Source organism: Chiloscyllium punctatum, chromosome 32 (assembly GCF_047496795.1).
Source record: "Chiloscyllium punctatum isolate Juve2018m chromosome 32, sChiPun1.3, whole genome shotgun sequence".
Classification (NCBI taxonomy): Eukaryota; Metazoa; Chordata; class Chondrichthyes; order Orectolobiformes; family Hemiscylliidae; genus Chiloscyllium; species Chiloscyllium punctatum.
In genome coordinates this window covers 19092826-19111746 of record NC_092770.1, presented here as the reverse complement: position 1 = coordinate 19111746, position 18921 = coordinate 19092826, and the positions used below count along the sequence as shown (strand labels likewise).

The 18921-nt window shown below is 42.2% G+C and overlaps 1 protein-coding gene across 4 annotated transcripts in view; it reads left to right on the top strand.

Annotated features, from left to right (window-relative positions):
• kitlga (kit ligand a) overlaps window positions 1-18921 on the top strand; it is a 184754-nt gene that overhangs the window by 151239 nt on the left and 14594 nt on the right. For all 4 annotated transcript variants that reach the window (XM_072551822.1, XM_072551821.1, XM_072551823.1 and 1 more), the window contains 2 exons: window positions 17005-17141; window positions 17227-17288. In XM_072551822.1, the coding sequence (XP_072407923.1) occupies window positions 17005-17141; window positions 17227-17288 (199 nt within the window). The remainder of the gene's footprint in view (window positions 1-17004; window positions 17142-17226; window positions 17289-18921) is intronic.

The following is an 18921-nucleotide window of genomic DNA, read 5'->3' as shown; positions in this document are numbered from 1 at the left end:
GACACCCACCTTCCCTCTCAGGGAGAGGTAGAAGATCTCATGTCATGATTTTGAAGCATTCTGCCTGATCTCCAGGTCAGTGTTACCCAACAACTAACATTGCTCAGAAGTATATACTCTGGTTATTGATCACAAAAGTGTTTCATTGGCTGTAAGGTGTTCTGGAGTATCCTGAGCTCACTACAAACACATTTAAATGGACATTAGCTTTATCAAATGCACAAACTATTTAGTTCCAATCCTGTGCTCTTTTCCCAGAGCCTTGCAAACCTTACCAGGAGGGTAGGGTACTGGGAAGTAACAGCACAGGAGTGTGAGGGATTTTTTTTTTGTTTTAATTTGTTCATGAGATGTGGGCACTGCTGTTGAGGACTGCATTTATTACCCAACCCTAAACACCGAGAGTCAGCAGTTCAGAGTTCGCCACAATGCCTTGGGTCTTGAGTGATGTGTAGTCCAGACTGGGTAAGATTAGTGAACTAAATGGGCTTTTATGACAAAAGAAAGTTGGTATATGGCTGCCATTACACTAGCCTTTTACTAAGTTTCATCATCAATCACATTGGGATTTGAACCTACCTCCTGAGATATTAACCTGGTGTTTAAGGATTACTAGTACCAGTGACAATACTACAGTGCTACTATACATTGCTAAAGGCATCAGAAATTTGAGACAAAGTGCAGAAAAAGTTGGAAGCTTTCAGCAGTTCGATATATTATTGGGGTGGGGAGGTGTTCCCACATTGATGATTTGGCTGTAACACTTTTATACAAACACCTTTACACCCCACAAGCAACCTCATTGTGACAGACCTCTCTGCAGATGTTGCCAAATCGACAGAAGCTTTTGGCACGTTTCCTGAATCTGTCACTCTTAACAAGCCTAACGGGGTGTGGTATCATAAAGTTATACAATTATACTGTAGAGGTTTTCCAACCCATTAAGTCTGCAACAACAGTAAATTGCTCTTACTGTTCTAATCCCACTTCCAAGAATTAGGCGCTTTGAATACTAAAGGTTGTGAGGCTTCCCGCTTCAACTAGTGTCCCAGGCAGTGCATTCCAGATTCCCGTATAGTCACTTGGAGGTCAAGGAAGTGGAGGGGCGATACTGTATTAAATCCTCAGTTGAAAACGTAAATAGTGCAATGTCAGAGCGTGGCAAAATGTAAATAGACGAGGTAAAAACAATGACTGCAGATGCTGGAAACCATATTCTGGATTAGTGGTGTTGGAAGAGCACAGCAGTTCAGGCAGCATCCGAGGAGCAGTAAAATCGACGTTTCGGGCAAAAGCCCTTCATCAGGAATAAAGAGCTGGAAGTTTGGAACTAGGGTGAGGTGGGCCCTCCTCTAGCTTATCTCTCCACGCTTCAGGCTCACTGCCTTTATTCCTGATGAAGGGCTTTTGCTCGAAACGTCGATTTCGAAGCTACTTGGATGCTGCCTGAACTGCTGTGCTCTTCCAGCACCACTAATCCAGAAAATGTAAATAGAGCAGAGCCATAAAAAAAGTGAAAATTTGAAAGCTTTACACGTGACATCCACCAGCAATGAATCATTGTCCTTCATCACAAAAAATCGTGGGAATATTCTATTCATGCTTCCCTCTGATTTCAAAACATCTGACTTCCTCAATTTGGCAACGAGTCACATTACAGTCTTAATACAGAAGTAGGTAAGATCCAAAACCTAGACCTGTGCCAGATTGAGTGAGGCTGTGGTCAAAGGTTGATTGAGAGTCGTATAAGAAGTGGGCTTCATTCGGTTAAGCCGTTCCCTCATCCAAATTGGAACTGAGAAGACCCCCCATGCCCAAAACCACATTATACCAATCCTCTTGAGAAAGATAGTATGGGATCAGGAAGAGGTTATTCAGCCCCTTGAGCCTGTCCTGCTATTCAAGGAACCTGTATCTAATCTGCATCTTGACTCCACTTACTCAGTTAGTTCCATCATCCTTGCTCTGCTAAAATCTCACTTGAAATTTTGAATTGAAAACCAGCTTTTGAAGGAAAGAATCCCAGAATCCAATAATTATTTGTGTGAAGAAGTAGCTCCTGATCACCTCAAAAGGGCTTAGTTCTAAAGTTGAGATGTTCTGAAATCCCCACTTCAGATGAAATAGTGGCTCTCTCTATCTGCCTTGCTGAAATCATTTAATCGTGTTACATGTCAATTTGATACCTACCAGATGATATGTAATGGGAGCAAGAATAGGCCATTTGGCCGTTCGTACTTGCCTCCATCATTGTATAAAATTATGGCTGACCTGCCACAGGCCCAATTTCTCTATGTCCTTTTACTCCCCTGTATTTCAAAACTCCAGCTGCTTTCACTTTAAATACCTTTCAGTGATTCTTTTTTTAAAAACAGTGTGGAAACAGGGCCTTCAGCCTAACAAGTCCACACCAACCCTCCAAAGAGTAACTCACCCAGACCCATTCCCCTATATTTACCCCTGACTACTGCACCTAACTTACACATCCCTGGACACGGGCAATTTGGCATGACCAATTCACCTAACCTGGGAGGAAAACTCATGCAGACACAGAGAAAACCATGCAAACTACACACAGACAATTGCCCGAGGCTGGAATTAGATTAGATTCCCTACAGTGTGGAAACAGGCCCTTTGGCCCACCAAGTCTACACCGACCCTCCGAAGAGTAACCTACCCAGTCCCATTTCCCACTGACTAATGCACCCAACACTATGGGCAATTTAACATGGCTAATTCACCTGATCTGCACATCTTTGGATTGTGGGAGGAAACCCATGCAGACACAGGGAGAATGTGCAAACTCAACACAGACAGTTGTCTGAGGCTGGAATTGAACCTGGGACTCTGGTGCTGTGAGGCAGCAGTACTAACCACTGAGCCACCATGCCACTTTATCCTCCATCACTCTCTGGGGTAGAGAATTCTAGATGTTTACTACTCTCTGGGAGAAATACGTTCCTTGCCATCACAGTTTTAAATGACTACTTCTTATTCCAGAACAAAGTTCCGTAGATCGTGATTCCTTCCACTACCAGAAAGACCCTGTCAACATCTACCTCGTCAAGCCCCACTCAGAACTGTCTCTGTTTAATAAGATAAACCTCCATTCTTCTAAAATATAATTAATAAAGCCTTAACCTATTTAGCTGGTGTTGATAAGTCAACTCCATCTCCCCTGAAATCAGCCCAGTGAATCTCTTTTGAACTGCCTTCATTGCCAGTACTTTGCTTTGTAAGTACAAAAAACAAATCTGTACATAGTGCTGTATGTGCAGCAACACCCTGTACAATTGTAACAAGGCAATAAAAGCCAAATTTCCATTTGCCTTCTTGATTACTTCTTGTAGCCCCATGTGAACCATTTGTGTTTTATGCACAAGAACACCCAGATTACTCTGCGCTGCACTTTTTTTTTGGAGTCTCTCTCCATTTAAATAATTGCCTGCCTTTTGATTATTCCTACCTGACGTGCATGACCTCACACTTTGCTGCCCTGAACTCTAACTGCCAGGTTTTTGCCCACACACTAAAGTTATTTATATCCCCTTGCAGATTCCTTGTGTCCTTATCGCAAGTAGCCCTTCCACTTATTTTTGTACCATTAGCAAACTTCAATACATTTTCTCCAGGTTACGAGTATAGACAGTAACTAATTGAGACCCTAGGGCTGATTCTTTTGGCACTCTTCTAGTTAAATCTTTCCAACCTAAAGGAAAATCCATTAATCCTGACTCTTTGTATGTTAACCAATCCTCAATCTGTGCTAATACATTACTGTAAGCTTCTAACTTGTGCAGTAATCTCTTATGAGGTATCTTATTAAATATCTGCTAGATCTCCAAATGCTCATTTACTGGTTGTCCGTTATCAGCTCTATTTGTTAAATTCTCCTAGACGCATGAGCCAATTTGTTAAACATGATCTCCCATTCACAAAACCATGTTGACTGATTACGTTAAGCTCTTCTAAAGGACCTGCTGTTTCTTCCTGAATAATGGACTCCAGCATTTTCCCACTGACACCTGTCAGGAGTTTGTTTGGAGAAATATAATTGGGTCCTATTGTTTTGGTTGGATCGCTGTCATCACCTGACCCCTCTGCCTCTGATGTAAGTGCATTTGTGTGGAGCCTGTAGCAGCCATTGCACACAGCACTTAAAACATGGTGTCAGCAGTGGAGCAGCTGAAAATGAGTGGATTTTCAGATTTGATGGAGAACCAGCTACTGACAGAAAAAACAAAGAAATGAAAGGAAATATAAATCAAAGTATCTTCTGGGAATCTGAAAGACTTCCAGATATCTTACTCTTTAACTTACTCTTAAACTCTGCAAGTTGAAATCTTACTTCCATTCCAAGACAAGAATTATAACTGACTTTCCTTCTGATTTCAACACCTTCTTGATTCTATGACTGTCAGCATTGTAGTCTCAATGACAGGAAACAGACTGGACATTGGAGATTCACCAAGGGTTTGCATGGTCTCAGTCGTTTCAGCCATGAAGGGAGAGGAGATAGTTTGGGATTGTTTTTCTTCGAGCAGAAATGGCGAAAGGGTGACCTGAGTGAAGTACACAAAACTATGAGGGGCACAGATAGGGGAAGGAGGGAAAAATGTTCCCCTTATTAAAGGGGTCAATAACCAGGGGCACACGAAATGACAGGAGGTTTACAGGGAATTTAAGAAAGAATTGTTTTCACATAGAGGGTCGTGGGTCATGGATAAAAGGGTGGCAGAGGCAGGAACCACGATTTAAGAAGTATGTAGATCATCACTAGAGCGCACAAGAGTGCAGGCCAAGTGTGAAAAATGGGACTGAAATAGATAAGTGCTTGATGACCAGTATGGGCATGATGGGTTGAAGGGCCTCTTTCCTCGCTGTAAAGGTCTATCATTCTAAAACAGAATTGAAGAATTTTCCATTCCATTTGTGCTGGAACATAGAGTCATAGAGATGTACAGCGTGGAAACTGACCCTTCGGTCCAACCCGTTCATGCCAACCAGATATCCCAACCCAATCTAGTCCCACCTGCCAGCACCTGGCCCATATCCTTCCAAACCCTTCCTATTCATATACCCATCCAAATGCCTCTTCAATGTTGCAATTGTACCAGCCTCCACCACTTCCTCTGGCAGTTCATTCCATACAGTACCATCCTCTGTGTGAAAAAGTTGCCCCTTAGGTCCCTTTTATATCTTTCCCCTCTCACCCTAAACCTATGCCCTCTAGTTCTGGACTCCCCCACCCCATGGAAAAGACTTGTCTATTTATCCTATCCATGCCCCTTATAATTTTGTAAACCTCTATAAGGACACCCTTCAGCCTCCGACGCTCCAGGGAAAACAGCCCCAGCCTGTTCAGCCTCTCCCTATAGCTCAAATCCTCCAACCCTGACAACATCCTTGTAAATTTTTTCTGAACCCTTTCAAGTTTTACAACATCTTTCCAATAGGAAGGAGACCAGAATTGCATGAAATATTTCAACAATGGCCTAATCAATGTCCTGTACAGTCACAACATGACCTCCCAACTCCTGTACTCAATACTCTGACCAATAAAAGAAAGCATACCAAACGCCATCTTCATTATCCTATCTACCTGCGACTCCACTTTCAAGGAGCTATGAACCTGCACTCCAAGGTCTCTTTGTTCAGTAACACTCCCTAGGATCTTACCATTAAGTGTTTAAGTCCTGCTAAGATTTGCTTTCCCAAAATGCAGCACCTCGCATTTATCTGAATTAAACTCCATCTGCCACTCCTCAACCCATTGGCCCATCTGGTCAAGCTCCCATTGTAATCTGAAGTAACCCTCTTCGCTGTCCAATACACCTCCAATTTTGGTGTCATTTGCAAACTTACTAACTGTACCTTTTATGCTCGCATCCAAATCATTTATTTAAATGACAAAAAGTAGAGGGCCCAGAACTGATCCTTGTGACACTCCACTGGTCACAGGCCTCCAGTCTGAAAAACAACCCTCCACCACCACCCTCTGCCTTCTACCTTTGAGCCAGTTCTGTATCCAAATGGCTAGTTCTACCTGTATTCCATGAGATCTAAACTTGCTAATCAGTCTCCCATGGGGAACCTTGTCGAACGTCTTACTGAAGTCCATATAGATCACATCTACCGCTCTGCCCTCATCAATCCTCTTTGTTACTTCTTCAAAAAACTCAATCAAGTTTGTGAGACATGATTTCCCATGCACAAAGCCATGTTGACTATCCCTAATCAGTCCTTGCCTTTTCAAATACATGTACATCCTGTCCCTCACGATTCCCTCCAATAACTTGCCCACCACCGACGTCAGGTTCACTGGTCTATAGTTCCCTGGCTTGTCTTTACCGCCCTTCTTAAACAGTGGCACCACATTTGCCAACCTCCAGTCTTCCGGCACCTTACCTGTGACTATCGATGATACAAATATCTCAGCAAGAGGCCCAGTAATCACTTCTATAGCTTCCCACAGAGTTCTTGGGTACACCTGATCAGGTCCTGGGGATTTATCCACCTTTACCCTTCAAGACATCCAGCATAGTAGAATTTGATGCAAGTTTTACAAAGCATACTGGCATCAATGCTGTGAATGTAGCAAAGTATCATGCACACCAGTGACTCCCACAGTAAAGAAAAAGCACTCTTGAGCGTAGATATTTCTCTGAATACTTTTTTACTTGAAGTCAAACTCAATGGATTTGACATTGGAAATTCAGATGTGAGTTGGGTGGGGGAGGGCATTATTTTCCAACCCCTATTGGAATATTGATTTCCAGTCTATATTGGACCTTCCAGTTTTTAATTATCTATTAAATAAGTGTAAAAGTTATTACTCAAACCGGGATGATACTGTGATTGGAAAAGCAAGTGTGGTAACAGCCATTCATGTGTTCCAATGGAAACTGCTCTAACTTGCTCTAACATACAAAGATGACAGATCAGTTTCAAGTTGAACTTCATTTAAGAAGTAACTTGAAGTTCCGAATCCTCATTATGATTCATATGAAGGAAAATAGCACATATTGCTTGTTGATCAAAAAAAGACTTATGGGTAAAGTGACTAAGGAGAAACTGAAATTGAATGTGCCAAGTGATCTTTTTAAGGATAATCTTACTGCATTATCCCTATGCCTGTGCCAACTTTTTCAAATCATGCACATTCATCTGCTTTCCCTGCAAAGACCTCGTAATTTTGTAAATACCCTTGGTTCTGCTATAACGTGATAGTTCTGTTCTCTTGCAATCCCGTGTCTTGAGAAAATCACTTAATAGCAGCACCATTTAAACTAATGGAGCTGGAAGCACGTTATATCTAATACATACTTTAAAGGTTTGCACTTTAGAAGCTGTCCCCGATTCGTCAATCATGTTTTAGCAAATTTGCATTAACGAAACGCACGTTATAGCAGAACGACCTGCGTACATTTTAAATTCCAGTTCTTTGATCAAATATTTAGTTTGCCTTTTAGTTTGTAAAATAAGCTTTTCATTTTGCAAACTTCCGAGAATATTACGAAACATGACAAATTGTATTCAATCGGCAGTGAACGAGCTGTGGTTTTTCTGTGGAATTATGTTGCTGCAGTTAATTTCGCCATTAAATCATTTTTATAGGGAACCTGCAAATTACCGGCTCAATGCATTATTATCTCTGGGTGTGGCAATTCCTGCTGTTCACAATAAACATGTGACTAGTTTGGTCTTGTCATAATTTTACCTATTTATGTTGCATTGAAATTATTGTTATATAGCCGTTCCCCTCACATCTGAAGATGTCTTTTGTTCTTTATTGTACGCATTACCACTCCCAATGGTACTTGTACACTTTTGCAACTTAATCTCCTTTGCCCATCACCCTACCACAGAATTTTTATTCCACTCTTCCTGCATCCAACTCCTTTCCACTGACTTGAAACCAATATATTTCTATTTTACTTCAGTTCCAATGAAAGGTTCACCTCACCACGATCAAAGAAGGAGGATATTCGGTACGCCCTGTATATACAGTGGCTCTCCAATGGAGCAATTCACCTACTGCAACTTCCTGCCTTCTCCTGATAATCCTGTACATTCTTCCTCTTCAGATAAAAATTCAATTCCCTCCTGAACACCTCAACGGAACCTGCCTACACCTCTCGGCTCTCTCTGTGAGAGGGTCCCTTTCAAATCTTTCTCCTGTCACTTTGAAATTATGTATCTAGTTTTGAGCTCCCTCACCCTAGGAAAAAGACCTTTGCTATTCACCTTATCTGTGCCCCTCATGACTTTATAAATCTCTGAAAGGTCACCCCTCAACCTCCTATGCTCCAGTGAAAAAAGTTCCAGCTTATCCAGCCTCTCCTTACAATTCAAACCTTCCAATCCAGTTAACATCCTTGTACATCTTCTCTGCACCCTCTACACTTTAATAATATCCTTCCTATAGCAGGGTGACCAGAACTGGATACAGTACTCCAAACATCATCTCATCAATGTCCTGTACGAGCACAACACGACATCCCAACTCAATAATCTGAGCAATGAAGGCAAACATTCCAAATGCCTACTTTGTCTGCCTGTGACACCACTTTCAATGAACTATATACCTTAAACCTGAGATCTCTCTGTTTTGCAATACTCCCCAGAGCTCTACCATTTACTGTGTAAATTCTGCCCTTATTTGTCTTAACCAAAATGCAACTCCTCACATTTATCTAAATTAAACTCCAACTGCCACTCCTTGATCCATTAGCCCAATAGATTAAGATCCCCTTGTAATCTTAGATTACTTTCCTCAGTGTTTAATATACTACAAATTTTGGTGTCATCAGCAAACTTATAAAACATGCTTCCAACATTCTCATCCAAACCATGCAGATCAGTGACAAACAACAGTGGTTAGCACTGCTGCCTCACAGCGCCAGAGACCCGGATTCAATTCCCGGATCAGGCGACTGACTGTGTGGAGTTTGCACGTTCTCCCCGTGTCTGCGTGGGTTTCCTCCGGGTGCTCCGGTTTCCTCCCACAGTCCAAAGATGTGCAGGTCAGGTGAATTGGCCATGCTAAATTGCCCGTAGTGTTAGGTAAGGGGTAGATGTAGATGTAGGGGTATGGGTGGGTTACGCTTCGGCGGGGCGGTGTGGACTTGTTGGGCCGAAGGGCCTGTTTCCACACTGTAAGTAATCTAATCTAATCTAATCTAATCTAACAGTGGACCCAGCACCAATCCCTGCAAATCACTGCTGGTTACAGGCCTCCAGTCTGAAAAACAACTGTCCACCATTTCCCTCTGTCTCCTATCATCAAGCCAATTCCTTAATTGGCACTTGCCACATGAACATATTCCTCATGATTCATTTTTTTCCTTTCCAATTAACTTAATTCTATGCCCTCTGCTTCTTGATCCTTTGACCAATAGTAACAACTTCTCCCTGTCCACTTTGGATCTGAGGGATCTTGACAAGATAGATATTGAGAAGATGTTCCTACAAGCATGGGAGTGTCTAACTAGAGGATATAGTTACAGAATAATGGCGACGCACATTAAAACTGAAACATGAAGAAATTTCTTCTCCCAGAAAGTCGTAAATGTCTGTGATCCACATCAGCGAGCCGGCAGGAAAGAGGAGTTGAAGTTTGAGGCAGTTCAGCTCAATCTTATTGGATACATCTCAGAAGTAAAGATGGATGTAAAGTATTCATTTTGTACCCTGGTCATGACTCTTGCCTCTAAGTATAAATCCCCTTTTTGATTCCCAATCAGCCCTCTATTGACTGAAGTTTGTTATCTGGACCCAATCTTGCAAATTTTTTCAGCACCTTCTCTCATGCCTTCCCATTTTTCCTGAAGTATGGAGCTCAGAACTGGATGCAATACTCCAGTTAATGTTGAATTAGTGTACAGTATATCATCTCTCGGCCCTTGTATCCTATACTCCTTGTAATAAAGTCGAAGATATTGTGTGCCCTTAATAACCGGGCTGTCAATCTGACTTGCTACCTTCAATAATTTATGCACACATCCACACAGGTCCCTCTGTTCCTTCACCCTCTTTTGGAATTGTACCATTTCTTCACAAAAAGACAAGCATCAGTTTCTTAACAAAGATCTACCCGGATTTCTGAAGGATTTGTAATTTCTGACCAATCTATCTGGTCATGCAAATGAAGGATACGACAATGCCAATGAATGTTGTCAATATGGTATTTGATATCTTACCACACTAGATTATAACAAAAATGGAAGCACACAGAATTGAAGGGAATCTAGTGACTGAGTTCAATAATTTTGTGAAGTAGAAAGCAGCCTCTTTAAGGATAAAGGATTCATTCAGTCTTGGGGCAATGTGCGATTGATTTTGTGTAATCAATAAGTTGTTCATGATGTCGATAATGTCTGATGAATGTAAGGTTTTTTTAAACACATGTTACAACAGTGGTTGCCAGCCCTTTAAGGCACAGATCACTATCAAAATTTGATGTTGAGTGTAAAACAGTAACTACCCGAAAGAAAACCATAATCCCAAACTAAACTAGTCCCACGTACCTGCACATGGCCTATCCCTCCAAACATTTCTTATTCGTGTACTTATGTAAACATCTTTTAAATGTTGTAACTGTACCTGCATCTACCACTTCTTCTGAAATTTCATTTCATTTTACACACGAATAAAATGCCCCTTATGTCTTTTTTTAAAATCTTTCTCTTCACACTTTAAAAATAGTTTTGAAATCCCCCACCCTGTGGAAAAGACATCTGCCATTCACCTTATCCATGCCCTTCATGATTTTATAAACCGCTGTAAGGTTGTCCTTCAATGTACTAAGCTTCAGTGAAAAAGGTTCTATCCCATCCAGCCTTTTCTTATAACCCAATCCCTCCATTCCCAGCAACATCCTGGTAAATCTCTTCTGAACCCTCTCCAGCTTAATGACATAAGAATATCCACACCTGAGACTGTGCATTATCTACTTGTGCCTTGAATTCTGGGTTGGAAAGTGTGATAGGTTGAGACTGCTAGTCATATACAGTCCATCAAATGGCTATGTATGAGGCAGGTTAGATACATGGCCCTGATTATCTTTGTTTGAGAGAACAGTGTCTCACGGCAGTACGTGGAGTCAATATAAATCTGTACTTTTTAAAAACACAGGATGGCAGGAGTGGAAATTTTTCTCTGCTTACGAGACCCTCAAATTGCTCCATTTCTTGATCTGTCTACTAGCCTAATTTCATTTTGTATAGTAATTATTTCCATATCAACTCCACTGCTTTGTAAATCAAACATCTGATGGAGCTTGGTCGTCAACCTCCAGTGTCTACATGAAGAAATGGATTTGAGACAAACACCATGATTTGTCTCATCACAACATATAGAGTGTGGGGAAAGAGATGGTGACATCCTGAAAATGTCCATATTACAGAGGAGGAAGTGTCGGATATCTTGAAATGCATAAAAGTGGATAAAGTCCCAGGACCTATACCGTAGGACTCTGGGAAGCTAAGGAAGTCTTTGCTGGGCCTCTTGCTGAGATATTTGTATCATCAATAGTCACAGGTGAGGTGCCTGAAGACTGAAGGTTGGTTAACGTGGTGCCACTATTTAAGAAAGATGGTAAGGACAAGCCAGGGAACTATAGACCAGTGAGCCTGAAATCAGTGGTGGGAAAGTTGTCGGAGGGAATCCTGAGGGATATGATTTACATGTATTTGGAAAGGCAAGAACTGAATAGGGATAGTCACATGGCTTTGTGCATGGGAAATCATGTCTCACAAACTTGATTGAGTTTTTTGAAGACGTAACAAAGAGGATTGATGAGGGCAGAGCTGTGGATGTGATCTAAATGGAGTTTAGTAAGGCATTTGACAAGGGTTCCCCAGGAGACTGATTAGCATGGTTAGATCTCATGGAATACAGGGAGAACTTGCCATTTATATACAGAACTGGCTTGAAGGTAGAAGACAGAGGGTTGTGGTGGGGGGTTGTTTTTCAGACTGGAGGCCTGTGACCAGTGGAGTGCCACAAGTAGTGCTTGGTCCACTACTTTTTGTCATTTGTATAAATGATTTGGATGTGAACATTAGGAGGTACAGTTAGTACGTTTGTAGATGACACCAAAATTGGAGGTGTAGCAGACAGCGAAGAGGGTTACCTCAGATTACAACAGGATCTTGATCAGATGGACCAATGGGGTGAGGAATGGCAGATGGAGTTTAATTTTGATAAATGTGAAGTGCTGCATTTTGGAAAAGCGAATCAGAGCAGGACTTATACACTTAATGGTAAGGTCCTAGGGAGTGCTGCTGAACAAGGTGACCATAGAGTGCAGGTTCATAGTTCCTTGAAAGTGGAGTCGCAGGTAGATAGGATAATAAAGAAGGCATTTGGTGTGCTTTCCTTTATTGGTCAGAGTATTGAGTACAGGAGTTGGGAGGAGAAAGTGAGGACTGTAGATGCTAGAGCTCAGGAATGATGAAGGGCTTATGCCTGAAAAGTTGATTCTTCTGCTCCTCGGATGCTGCCTGACCTCCTGTGCTTTTCCAGCACTACACTGTCTGCAGGAGTTGGGAGGTCATGTTGCGGCTATACATGACACTGATTAGGCCACTTTTGAAATATTGCATGCGATTCTAGTCTCCTTCCTATCGGAAGGATATTGTAAAATTTGAAAGGGTTCAGAAAAGATTTACAAGGAAGTTGCCAGGGTTGGAGGATTTGAGCTACAGGGAGAGGTTGAATAGGCTGATACTGTTTCACAGGTGCATCAGAGGCTGAGGGGTGACCTTATAGAGATTTATAAAATCATGAGGGGCCTGGATAGGATAAATAGACAAAGTATTTTCCCTGGGGTGGGCGAGTGCAGAACTCAAGGACATAAGGTAAAGGGTGAGATGAGGAATATACAAAAGGAACCTAAGGGGCAATGTTTTCATGCAGAGGATGATGCGTGCATGGAATGAGCTGCCAGAGGAAGTAGTGGAGGCTGGTACAATTACAGCATTTAAAGGATGTGGATGGGTATATGAATAGGAAAGGTTTGGATGGGATATGGGCCAAGTACTGGCAAATGGGACCAGATTAGGTTAGGATATCTGGTCTTTTGCCCGAAACGTCAATTTTCCTGCTCCTCAGTGGCTGCCACTCTGATCTAAACTCTGGTTTCCAGCATCTACAGTCCTCACTTTTGCCTAGGATATCTGGTCAGCATGGATAAGTTGGACTGAAGGATCTGTTTCCATAAGACCATAAGACACAGGAGCGGAAGTAAGGCCATTCGGCCCATCAAGTCCACTCCGCCATTCGATCATGGCTGATGGGCATTTCAACTCCACTTACCCGCATTCTCCCCATAGCCCTTAATTCCTCGAGATAACAAGAATCTATCAATTTCTGCCTTGAAGACATTTAGCATCCTGGCCTCCACTGCACTCTGCGGCAATGAATTCCACAGGCCCACCACTCTCTGGCTGAAGAAATGTCTCCGCATTTCTGTTCTGAATTTACCCCCTCTAATTCTAAGGCTGTGTCCACGGGTCCTAGTTTCCTCACCTAACGGAAACAATTTCCTAGCGTCCACCCTTTCCAAGCCATGTATTATCTTGTACGTCTCTATTAAGTCTCCCCTTAATCTTCTAAACTCCAATGAATACAATCCCAAGATCCTCAGCCGTTCCTCATATGTTAGACCTACCATTCCAGGGATCATCCGTGTGAATCTCCGCTGGACACGTTCCAGTGCCAGTATGTCCTTCCTGAGGTGTGGGGACCAAAACTGGACACAGTACTCCAAATGGGGCCTAACCAGAGCTTTATAAAGTCTTAGTAGTACATCTCTGCTTTTATATTCCAACCCTCTTGAGATAAATGACAACATTACATTCACTTTCTTAATCACGGACTCAATCTACATGTTGACCTTTAGAGAATCCTCAACTAGCACTCCCAGATCCCTTTATACTTTGGCTTTACGAATTTTCTCACCATTTAGAAAGTAGTCTGTGCTTTTATTCTTTTTGCCAAAGTGCAAGACCTCCCATTTGTTCATGTTGAATTCCATCAGCCATTTCCTGGACCACTCTCCCAAACTGTCTAGATCCTTCTGCAGCCTCCCCACTTCCTCAGTACTACCTGCCTGTCCACCTAACTTCGTATCATCTGCAAACTTCGCTAGAATGCCCCCAGTCCCTTCATCCAGATCATTAATGTATAATGCAAACAGCTGTGGCCCCAACACTGAACCCTGCGGGACACCGCTCGTCAGCGGCTGCCATTCTGAAAAAGAACCTTTTATCCCAACTCTCTGCCTTCTGTCAGACAGCCAATCCTCAATCCATCCCAGTAGCTCACCTCAAACACCATGGGCCCTCACCTTGCTCAGCAGCCTCCCGTGTGGCACCTTATCAAAGGCCTTTTGGAAGTCTAGATAAACCACATCCATTGGGTTTCCCTGGTCTAACCTACTTGTCACCTCTTCAAAGAATACCAACAGGTTTGTCAGGCACGACCTCCCCTTACTAAATCCATGTTGACTTGTTCTAATCAGACTCTGCTCTTCTAAGAATTTAGAAACCTCATCCTTAATGATGGATTCTAGAATTTTACCAACATGAAGGATCTGTTTCCGTGCTGTACTTCTCTATGACAGCATGACATCTAATTGCTGAAATCACAAGCTGAATTTGGCTAGCTTAGTCGGTGTGCACTAGCTTTCTGGGTAGAACCATTAGCCTTTCATTTTTTTCTTGTATTTTCTTAAAAGTGGTGCAGCGTTGAATTAGGAGGACCACAGACCCCCTTTTTGATTTGAATGCATTCACAGCACTGTTCATATGTGCTACCTGTCTAACCTTTCCCTACAGTTCACAGTTCAGCTCATTCGATTTTGGTGTTATATTTGTAGGGAGCTTGAAATTGAGCAAACAGCCATTGCCCAACAGCTCACTGCATACTTCACTCCTTGATTTAAGAAAAGTAACAATTTCAAGCATCAGAGACTCTATGATTAACCAACTAGTCATGACCTATGTGTTGGAGACCATTGAGTTGGAAGATGGCGAAAGAGTTGTAGGCACAGAAATCTTCTTCACAGAGCCACCTAATGGCTAGAGGTTGCAACCTCACGCTCACAGAACTATTGAATGAAAGACATACAAAATAGGAGCAACTATTGGTGGCACGGTGACTCAGTGGTCGCACTGCTGTCTCACAGCACCAGGGTCCTAGGTTCAATTCCTGCCTGTCTGTGTGGAGTTTGCATATTCTCCCTGTGTCTGCGTGGGTTTCCTTCCACAATCCAAAGATGTGCAGGTCAGGTGAATTGGCCATGCTAAATTGCCCACGGTGTTAGGTGCGTTAGTCAGAGGTAAATATAGGGTAGGGGAATGTGTTTGGGTGGGTTTCCCTTCAGAGGGGCGTTGTGGACTTGTTGGGCCAAAGGACCTGTTTCCACACTGTAGAAAATCTAATCTAATCTAAAATATGGACCATTCAGCTAAGAACAGTTATAGCTATAATTTGGGAAGTGCAATAGCCAATCTGTATACAGCAAGCTCCCACAAGCAAGAATGAGATAGTGATTGGATAACCAGTTTTCTTTTTCATTTGTATAATGTTGACTTAAGGACATATATTAGCCAGGGGACCATGTTGTCTTTCAAGTAGATCTGTCACATCGACGGAGAGGGAAGTTAAGGCATGTTCTTCACAATTCATCCAAAAGGAGGTACTTCTGACAGTGCAGCACTCCAGCATTATTGCATTGGCAGTGTCAGCCTAAGGTTAATGTTGAGATCTCTGGAATGGGACCTAAACCAGCAAGAATCCCATCCACTGAGCCACAGCTGATAGCAGGCTGTGAGGTTTGTAGACAGGGAATGTATGTGGATTTTTTACACAGATTTGTGAAGCAGCTGATAATTAAAACATTACTTGGGATATGGCTGGGCAGGGCCAGAATCTGGTTTCCAGCTTCATTGTTTTTACCTAGTTGATTTTAACCCTACTGCGAATCCTCTTGCAAGGATGCCTGCCTTGAAGAAGTTTTCCTCCTCTCTCTACAAGAATCTCAGGGAGTCCCACTCCCACTGCAATACTCTATACCACTTTCTCCCCACCCCCACCCTCCTCTCATTTCTCTCTCCACCCTGCAGGCACTCTGCCTCTGTTCCTGATGAAGGACTTTTGCCCGAAACATTGATTTTCCTGCTCCTCAGATGCTGCCTGAACTGCTGTGCTTTTCCAGCACCACCCTAACCCACAATCTGGTTTCCAGCATCTGCAGTCATTGTTTTTAATCTATAAGACTGGGCAACAAATCATTGCTTTTGTAAAGTGATATAAAATGATGCAAACTGTTTTTGGCCCAACAGACCTATGCTGTACTCATGCTCCCTAACAATCACCTCTCACCTTTCTTCATTCAATCTCATCAAGATGTCTTTCTATTCCTTTGTGTGCCACATATTTATCTCAATTCGCATAAATTCATCAACAATGTATACTGTTTACTGCCTGTGTCCCTGTGCTAGTGAGTTCTACATTCTCAGCACTGTCCAGTAGAGTCCTCCTGAACTCCCTACTGGATTTGTTGGTCATGATGTAGAGGTGCTGGTGTTGGACTGGGGTGGACAAAGTCAGAAGTGACTTGTCAGCAAGTTATAGTCCAACAGACTTATTTGAAATCACAAGTTCTCGGAGCGCAGCTCCTTCATCTGGATTTGTTGGTAACTACCTTAGATTATCGACCCCTAGATGTGGTCTCTCCCACATGTGGAACCATCTTTTCCATGTCTACTCCATAAAGATCCTTTCCTGATCATAAAGATCTCTATCAGGTCAACTCCTCAGCTTTTTTCTTAAGGAGAAAGGGCCTCTAATCTGTTTAATATTTTTTGATAGACGTTGTCTCCCAAACATTGAACGTGACATTAGCTGTTGCATTTCATAATGAAGGTGACCTGTTTAATGTGGGAAAGATTTACAATGGCGGATTAACAAAGAAGTGCTATCTTTTATCAACAGGAGATCCAAATACTGTGAAAGGACAATGTGCTAACTGTGTCACATCAGTCGACTATTTACCCGCTATTGGAATCAGCATTGTTTGCACTGTGATCATCACTACATTTCTCACATATCTGGTTATCAGAGTGCAGAAGGTGAGCTTGCTGTCAAAATTGCTTGCAATTGAAAATTCAATCTGGCTGCAGTCTATTGACTTCCAATGAATACCTGTTTCCACAGCACTGCGAAAGAAACAGAAGAATTAGAAATTACCAGACAGACGTAGAACAGGAACAGAACAGGTTTGATATCTTAAATGCAATTTTGGGTGTTAATGGCCTTGAGTTTACCCAAGTGTTATTACAACAGTTAAGACCATTTTAGGGCATTCACTGCTTGTTATTAATAAAATGCCCCTTGGATACTTTAAATATGCAAATTGAGATTTTAAGCAGTAGAGTTGAGTGAGGAATTTGGGAGGGGGGTTAATGAAGAATAAAGGATCCTAATGAATGACTGTGGAAAAGATTTACAGAATTACCCAGCAAGTTGCCGCCAGCTGGAAAATTGTTTTCCTACCATTGCCTCATCAAAACATTTAGCTAAAAACAAAAGCCCCACAAATAGCAGACTCAGTTTCATAGAGAGTTCACATTATAGCTCCTCAACAGGACACTGGCTCAGGATCAATCCTTTATTTCCTGATGGGTGGAGCTTGTCTTGTGATTTTAGTCAACCCTTTCAGGTGCTGCATGTCCTATGCATCAGTAGCCAATTACAATACTCTGCTGAGGGATAAGTGTTGACCAGGACCCCAGAGAGCTGTCCTGCTCTACATTAAAGAAAGGCAGTGATTACTGACCTATTTTCATCTTCCTGCTTCAATATCTCGTCCAAAACAAAGCTGCACTCCCTCAGTACTACACTGATGTATCTGACTGGATCATGGCAAGTGAATATGGTCGATATAAAATACCTTCATAGGGAATCGCAACCAGTTTTATATCACACAAAACTTAATGGGGGAAAGAGGAAATGAGGCACGATGTGGCAAAAGCAGCCAGTACATTCAGACCCATGTGGACACTGAAGTCCCAACTTTCTGACTTCGAGGTTAGTGTATCACAGTTCTGATACTAAAGCCCATTGCAAATTGTGATAAAAACCCTTCCTGTCAATGCACTGATTTTATAATTTTGATTTTGAATTGATAGTATTTCTTTCTGTCACTGAAATGTTTCTTGACTTCACTGCAGCAATTCCAATAATGGCACTACAGTGAGAATCAGGTAATGAGAGGTGTACTCCACAGGAGCAAGAGGAGGCCATTCAGCCCTTCATGATAGCTGCACGATTCAATGAGATCCTGGCTGATTTTCTACTTCAACGCCCATTTTCCTGCACTATCCCATATCCCTTGATGTAGAAATCAATTGATCTCAGTCTTGAACACACTCAATGACAGAGCTTCCACAGCTCTCTGTGGAATTTACCATCTTCTGAGTGAAGATATTCCTCCTTAGCTTGATTCTAAATGGCCTGCTCTTTATCTTGAGACTTGCTATTTCTATGTGCAGGCTTTATGCCTACATTAAAAGGGATGAAAAGGAGTTTGTTAGGAGCAATCTGAACATTAAGTATAGGAACAGGAGTAGGCCATTCAAAGCCATGAGCTTGTTCCACCATTCAGTCAGACCATGGCTGATCTCTGGTCTAATTCCATGTACCTGCCTTTGGCCCATAATGCTAAGAAATATCCCTCAAGAATGCTTTTATCTTTATCGTTAATGTAACAATCAGTCAAAGACATTGATGAGAAGCACATAATATTTTGTCCAGACATTTGATAACAAGGAGGTGTGCTGCCAATTAAAGGGGTACAACTTCCAGTCTCCTTAACACATTATGTACCTGGGGTGCACATACAAGGTGCAC